General features: G+C 35.1%; 1 protein-coding gene across 4 annotated transcripts in view; it reads left to right on the forward strand.

Annotated features, from left to right (window-relative positions):
• The window catches only part of UBQLN1 (ubiquilin 1), a 40,756-nt gene that overhangs the window by 15,410 nt on the left and 16,994 nt on the right, over positions 1 to 8,352 (forward strand). For all 4 annotated transcript variants that reach the window (XM_006916096.3, XM_006916098.3, XM_006916097.3 and 1 more), the window contains exons 2-6: positions 717 to 868; positions 2,448 to 2,563; positions 6,283 to 6,545; positions 7,046 to 7,204; positions 7,373 to 7,607. In XM_006916096.3, the coding sequence (XP_006916158.1) occupies positions 717 to 868; positions 2,448 to 2,563; positions 6,283 to 6,545; positions 7,046 to 7,204; positions 7,373 to 7,607 (925 nt within the window). The remainder of the gene's footprint in view (positions 1 to 716; positions 869 to 2,447; positions 2,564 to 6,282; positions 6,546 to 7,045; positions 7,205 to 7,372; positions 7,608 to 8,352) is intronic.

Here is an 8,352-nt window from a genome sequence, read left to right on the forward strand (position 1 = left end):
GTATGATGTTCTTTTGTCTTGTTTGTTTGGTTTTGCATGTTATTCTCTTATGCTTTTCTTCAGGTTTCCCTGGCTACTTCCTAATCTATATTTAGTTTTCACTGGAAAACTTTCTCAAACTACCCTTTGTGGTTTACTGATTGACTCTTTCATTGGCTCGTTCTCCTTCAGGGAAAGATTTTTGCTTCATGTTTTTGCATCTTGCTAATCCTGCTTGCTGATAAATGTTGAATGAAAGAGGTGAGGAAGAAAATCAATATAATAGGCCAAGAATATATATTCAGCTGATGCTGTATATTCAGCTGTATGCTGTATATTGGCTAATGTATATGTATGTGTGTGTATGCATACATATATACACACATTCAACTAGAAAGGAACAGGACTGGAGATAGAAATTTGAGATTTGGTTATTGTAAACTTGGTAGGAGCTAGATGTGCCTTGAACTACATTTAGTACCATTGATGCAAAGAAATGAATTGTTAGGCCTTAGCAGAAGATTGAATGTAGGATATGTGCACCTGTAATAAAAACTTTGCTGTTGAAGATGAAGTGGTAATACTTCCCACTAAGATCAAGATACAGAAAAGATGCATCTTTGTATCATTTGAATTGTTGCAATATCTATAGCTTCTTTGAGGTATTTATTTTAGAAATTAGATGGTGCTATGCAAACTCCTGTAATACATATGTATTTTCTTTTTATCTAATTTAGTTCAAGGAAGAAATCTCTAAACGCTTCAAATCACATACCGACCAACTTGTGTTGATATTTGCTGGAAAAATTTTAAAAGATCAAGATACTTTGAGTCAGCATGGAATTCATGATGGACTTACTGTTCACCTTGTCATCAAAACGCAAAACAGGTATGTTTTTAGAAGATGTATAGCTTTAAACCACGGGTAAGTGATTATATTTCTCTTTAAAAATAAAAATTTTTGCTTTTAAAGGCTTTCTCTGTCATTAATATTTAAATGGATTAAAAATCATTTGTTGCTGTTGTAACAAATATTTTTAAAATGCCAATGTAATTCAGTAATACTAATGGTTACACATTCCTATTTTAGAAGGTTCATCAGTATTGTTATATCTAAATTTTTTGAATTACAGAACAAGCAAGTTAATATGTTTTTAGGTATGCCTTTTGTTTTAGGGAGATTTTTGGTAAAAGGTCAGGAGTAACTCATCTCTTTGGCATTACAAATCTGGTTACAAATCTGTAACCATATTTTAATAAATTTAAGACACCACCAGTTTTTAAAAGGCACTTTTATTTTGTATATTATTAAGAATAAACAACTGCCAATTAAGTAGACATATTTTCTTTTCACTTAAAATTTTTATTTTTATACTTAGTGAAAGAATTCCTTTAGACTTTTTTGGATAAGGTGGTATATCACTCTTGTGCAGACATACAATAAAATAAATGAAATAAATTGGTTAAGGTCTTCCTTCCACTTTCATTTTGAGTCTGTGTCTTTCGAATCAACTTTTGACTTAGTTATCCATGTCCGTATTTTTCTATATGGGGTAAAACTGTACTCTTAATACAATTGGTGATGCAGCATTTCTTAAAAGAGCGCTGTAGTATTTTCTCAAGCCATTGAATGGTACTCTTTCTGCAAATTTTTATGCTGATTTTCCCCAACAGCAGATATTTGCTTCACAGATATAAAATTCATTCCTCGATTCCTATTTCTTTTTTTATGTACACAATAACTTCATTTTAGTACCAATTAATAGTGTAGTCTTTCTGGATACACTTCATATGGTAAACACTGAGTTACTCAGTTGACGTTACATAGACTACAATTGATGCCTGGTTGTCAACAGTTGTAAGACAGATCCTGATTTTAGATACGTTAAAATGAAAAAAATTTGCATCTTAGAGTCAGTGAAAGAAGAAGTGAGTGAGATTCAGAACTCTTAACTGGTATCAGGTAGGAGAGGTTTCTAATAAAAGTTTTTGCTTAGTATTAAGTAATAACCAGTAATTACTTGTATTGATTTCTCAGCCTTCTTTTGGTGAACTCTCTTTTTATTTTTTACTTTTAATAATTTCAAGAGTCTGAGTAAAACTGCCTCCAACCCTTAAGAACTTAGAAGGCGGTAGATAAAAAGTTGCTTTATATAGTTAAGGTTTTGGGTGTGATGGGTCATTGATTCCCCTCTGTGAGTGACCGCACTCTCTCACATAATCTGTATGATTAAATAAAATATTTATGTACATTATACATGAGGTGGGGCGGTTGAAGTATAGTTTGTTTTTTGTAAGATTTTACTATATTTTTTTATATTTGTGTTCCTAATACTTAGTTATCTCAAGGTATTTGTGATAATTTGAGTTGGTCTGAAAACTTATACTTTATTTCTGGGTATCAGAATTTCAGAGGTCCTTTTAAAAATAATTCCACTGTTTACACCATGATTTAATTATTCCCATAGGCCTCAGGATCATTCAGCCCAGCAAACAAATACCAGTGGAAGCAATGTTACCGCATCTTCAGCTCCTAATAGTAACTCCACATCTGGTTCTGCCACTAGCAACCCTTTTGGCTTAGGTAAGTGTCTTTAGTTATTTTTATAGGGATTGAAGAAAAATTTCCTCCTCCTTTGTGTAGTTTTGATAAAACGACAGAGTTAAACATTAAGTCATTTTAACAACAGAAACTTTTATAGCTTACTTCTATAATTGTTGTAGGTATTAACGAAGTTTTTGGGAATACAGATGTGCTTGGTTAGCTTACATAAACATTTGTTAAATGGTCAGAATGACACATTTCTTTTTAATAGTGAAAGAGAGTGTGTATGTGTTTAATTTAACCACCACATAATTGAATCTAAGGAAGATGGCTAATTGTTGATCATAAGCTAAGACCCTGAATATAATTTTCTCACTTGTAAAATGAAGGGATTGGACTACATTAGTGATTCTCTAATTGTTCTGCACACACAAAAAGGGATGGGGCCCGGGAGCAAGTCCAGTGGTAAGGGATTTCCTGCACCAGGCAAAACCACTTTTTTCTTATATTAGTTTTATATACTGAGGTTCTGTGGAAGGTTTTGTAGGGGAAAATAGTACTTTGATGATGCTAAAAAAGGTTGAACTAGGTAGATACATGGCTTAATGCTTCTTTCAGTTCTTAAGTTGACAAGTATAGTACCTTGAAATGACACTTTTTTATACGTAGAATTTTCGCATATCAAGGATCATACTTTTTATCACTTTTAGAAAAAGCTTTAGTAATTTAGATTTGTGCCAAGTATGGCACATAATAGACATGGCGTGAACTCACATTTGCTTTGTAAAAAATGTTTGCTGCTTTTTCTGAAATGATCTTAGATTATATGTGTCTCTTGGTTTAGGAAGATGAGTTTTAGATGGCAAAATTATTAACATGAACAATCTAAAGAGATTAGGATGAAATTGTGTAGTGTTCAGATCCAAGTAAGATATTGCTGAGCTATACATCTCCTCACTTCCTCATTTTATAGGCAAAGAAATTAAAACCCAGAGGCTTTTTAGTTAATTTGTCTGTGGTCATACAGCTCCCTAATCCCTTAATTTCTAGTCTCATTCCCACCCCTTCCTATCAGTTACTCCATTTACTCTATATATTCATGTTATCATTTTGCTGCCTTTTCTCATGTTAAGGTCTATCCCATGTGTAAAAGCCACAGAATCTTTCTTTTGCTTCCCTTTTCAGCTACCTGGAAAAGGCATTCTCTGTATTTCCCTTTCACTGAGTTTGCTCTGCCCTAATTTTTGTTCCATCATGTCGCTGAAAATTCCCTAATTTGACCTCTAAGTTTGCCAAATTTAGCAGACACTTTTTAGATTTTGAATTAATTTCTCTTAATATGAACCAGTCTCACCTTCAAATTTTCTTCCTTTAACTCTTGTTACTGTTTTTTTTTTTTTTTGGTTTATTTTCTGACCCTTTTTTTCCTGTCTCATTTATAGGTCTCTTTTCTTTCTGTTACTTATGTTGGTATTGTTCCCCAGAGTTCTGCATTGTCTTTTCTTCTCTTTTACTCTCTATTTATTTTTTGTGAGTGACCTTATCCCTATTGCGTATCTTAGTGGCTCTCAAATCTGTACCTCAACCCATGTCACTTCTGAATGCCATGCCTTGTTTTCAGCTCTCTTTAATATTTCCTGATGTTTTCTAAGTGCTGTATGTGTCTCTTCAGAAAGCAAATACTCATCAGCTTGCCCCTCAAACCACTAACTCTTGCTCATCAAATTTCTCTCTCCCACCCCGTATAATTATTCCTACTTCCTTGATGCAGGTCCTCAGCTTTTTAAATCTGTACTGTCTGGGTCATTTCCACACTGCTATTAGAATAAGAACATCTTGAGTGACTGTTCTGCTTAAAATCTTTTAAGACTGTGATTTTAGCCCTTGTCTACCTCTCCCTCCTCATTTCTTACCACATCTCAGCAGCTACATTATTAGTCAGGATAGGCTATCTTGTGTTAATGGATAAACTCAAACTCAGTGGCTTATTACCACAAAGCTTAATTTCTTGCCCTAAAGCTTTCCTTCATGCTACATCCTTTTCACAGGCCCCTGTCTACATAGTCCTCAAAGACACAAGCTAACAGAATTCTGCTGTCTTGTAGCTGCATTGCTTGGAACATGGCAAGAGACATGGAAAAGTCTCAAGCTGGACCTTCTGTGCTTTGGCCAGAAGTGACACCTATCATTTCTTGCAGTCCTTTGGTCATAACTAGTCACATGGGCCTATCCGAATGCAAAAGAAATTTAAGGCTAAACATGGAATGTTAGTGAGCACTGTTTTTCATTCCAGTCATATTTAATTTTTTACAGTTTCAAGAATACATCTATACTTACATTTATCTCTATGCTTTTTATATGTTTGTTGTGCCTAGTATTAAATCATCTCCCACATTCCCCACTTCTCCTTGCCAGCTTATTCTCCAGACTCATTAAATATCATCTTTAGGGAAAGCGGCCATTCATCCCACTTAGGTACTACTCTATTACCATAATATCCTGTGACTATCTGTTGAAGTACTTATTCTGCATTTGTTTTTCTTGTTTTTCTACTGGGTTGAGTTCTGAGGGTGTAGTTCTTGTGTCTTGTCACCTTATTCTCAACATGTCCCTGTCATATATAAAAAGTGCATTGGGTTGGTTATGTAATTTTACGAAGTAAGTGTTTTATGATAAACACTTAATCATCCTCTTGGATCTTTGAAGTTTCTCCATGATTTCATTCCATTGTAATGTCCTGGCTTTTTCTCTCCTTGATTGGTAGCAGCTCTGCTTTAAGCAGAGTTTATAGGTGGATAGCTAAACTAAAACTAGCCTTCTTCAAAGACATTATTAGAAGTATAAGCCAGTGCATATTTTCATTTCTTTCTTCCTTTAGCAGGCATATTGTGGGGTATATCTCTGGTACCAAGTAATTTTTCAGCACTACTTGGGTGTCCAGTAGTTCAGTTCTGATACTAACTACCTGGAGTTAGTGTCAGATCCCATAATTTAAAGAGCTCAGTCCCCAAGACTGCCCCCTACTTCAGATAACAGTCCAAGTCCCAGGCTGCCTCTGCTTCTGACTAGTAGGCTATAAATTGGGGGTTTCCACGACACCCTCCCCAGGTTTGATAATTTGCTAGAATGGCTCACAAAACTCAGGAATACACTTATGTTTACCAGTTTATTATAAAACAGAATTAGTCAAATGGAAGAGAAGCATAGAGCAAGATATACGGGTGGGGTGAGTGCAGAGCTTCCATGCCCTCTCTGGGCATGTCGCCCTCATAGCATCTAGATGTGTTCATCGACACAGAAGCTCTCTAAATCTCATTGCTCAAGAGATTTTATAGAGCTCAATTCTAGTCCCTTCTCTTCTCCTTCTTGAAGATTGGTGGTGATATGAATTTTTCAGCTTCATTATAATCTTAGGGGACCAACATCGTATATGTGGTCCATATACAAAACATCAGTAATGTGGCACATGGCTATATATTTTTGTATTATACCACACATAATAAATATATATTTGGTGGTTTTATTACTTAAACCTAAATATTAGAGTGAATATTGGCTAATTTTTGGCTCATTTAAATTATAGAAATTATACATGTATTTATATAAGTAATAGGAATTCTACTTTTGCTTTAAAACAGTTTTCTATAATGGACTATTGATTCACTTAATATTTTTGCATCTTCACATTTTAGCACATACATGTTAATGATAAAATTTTTGACTTTCATTTATGTTTCTTTTTCCCTGTATTCTCTTAGGTGGCCTTGGAGGACTTGCAGGTCTGAGTAGCTTGGGTTTGAATACTACCAACTTCTCTGAACTACAAAGCCAAATGCAGCGGCAACTTATGTCCAATCCTGAAATGATGGTCCAGATCATGGAGAATCCTTTTGTCCAGAGCATGCTTTCAAATCCTGACCTGATGAGACAGTTAATTATGGCCAATCCACAAATGCAGCAGTTGATACAGAGAAATCCAGAAATTAGTCATATGCTGAATAATCCAGATATTATGAGACAAGTATGTGGAATGTTCCTCCAGTTTATTTAGCTAAAAAATTATATACTTTATTATTCAATTTTTTTTATTCCAAAAGAGCTTGTCTATATGTATGGCTATGCTGAAAAAGGAAATCCTAATTTTTGTTCAGGAAGACTCAACAAAGTACTAATTTGGACTATTTGAACTTTGAATTTTCTGCTGTATTTTAAAGATCTTTTAAACAGTTATTTTGCAGATTTAAGAAACAGCCCCGTTTAGGAGATTGGCATTCACTTATAAAAAAGTGCTGCTTTATTGTTATTATTTAAATGTTAGCGTGCTTTTTGAAATGAAATCCAATAGCAATTATTTAAAATAATTTTTTGATTTAAATATTGAAGACTGATAATTCATAGAATTAGAGGACTTTATAAAATTAACTGTGGAAGTTAATAGCCTAAGCAATTTATGTGTATTTCAGTGCCCCCCTTTTTTTAATGGCCCCCTTATTATTTTTTTTCATGAAATCTTTCCCCTAGACATTGGAACTTGCCAGGAATCCAGCAATGATGCAGGAAATGATGAGAAACCAGGACCGTGCCCTGAGCAACCTGGAAAGCATCCCAGGGGGATACAATGCTTTACGGCGCATGTACACGGATATTCAGGAACCGATGCTGAGTGCTGCACAAGAACAGGTGATAGCTTTGGCTCCAAAACTCAGGCTAAGGGATAGCTCCTGTTTTAACACAAATATGTGTGTGTTTGAGGGCTACTTATATAAACAGAATGAGATTTTCATTAAAGAAAGTTTCATATCTGTTACTTAAAAGCTTATTTTATGATTTTTGTGTCTTTTATTACAGTTTGGTGGTAATCCATTTGCTTCCTTAGTGAGCAATACATCCTCGGGTGAAGGTAGTCAGCCTTCCCGTACAGAAAATAGAGACCCATTACCCAATCCGTGGGCTCCACAGGCTTCCCAGAGTTCATCATCTTCCAGCGGTACCACCAATGCTGTAGGGGGCACTGGTGGTGGTGCAGCCAGTGGCACTGCTGGGCAGAGTTCTACTGCACCAAGTTTGGGGCCTGGAGTAGGAGGTATGTTTATATAACTCACTTATTTGAATAACGAAACCATTTTTTACGCTGTTAATCTTTGTGCTTTTGTGTGTGTGTGACAGGTAGCTTTTATGAAGTACTTTTTCATGTTGCACGGTTTTTTTTTTTAAGCTTTAAACATATAGTGATTAGTATTAATTGGTTGTATGCGTTATAGTAGAAAGAGTTATTGAAGATTTCCGAGGCAGTTTTGTGTTTTAACATTTTCATAAGATAGTTTGGGGAAGTAAGAGTTTGGTCGTCTCATTTCTACCTTAGGAAAACTGAAGTGCAGAGGGAACACAGTTACCTGTGTGCTTATTATGAGAGCACGTATTTCCTGGCTTTAGTCTGCTTTTGTATTCCAAATCAGTAGATTCTCAAACTTCAGCCCTGAGACCAGGCTCAATAAGCTGCATCCGAGTACATGCCAGGTTTGTTAAAAATCCATTTAACTTTAGACCTCCTGGATCAGAATCTTCCAGATCTGTGTTCGTATAAAGCTGCTGGAGAGTCTGCTGTGTGAACAAGCTAGGAATTTACTTTAAATTATTTTCTTGTAGACTGAATAAATGATACCCTTTTTTTCATCTATTCAGATATTTACATGGTAAGATTAGGTCTAAAATTGGTAGCCAGAGTGATGATTTTAGTCCTTCTTAGCATATAAATGAGAAGAAACGAAAGCATGGGGCTACTTCCATCCCAAATTGAAAGGGACTGGGTATATTTTAAATGATACTTG

Source organism: Pteropus alecto, unplaced genomic scaffold (genome assembly GCF_000325575.1).
Source record: "Pteropus alecto unplaced genomic scaffold, ASM32557v1 scaffold206, whole genome shotgun sequence".
NCBI classification, from domain to species: domain Eukaryota; kingdom Metazoa; phylum Chordata; class Mammalia; order Chiroptera; family Pteropodidae; genus Pteropus; species Pteropus alecto.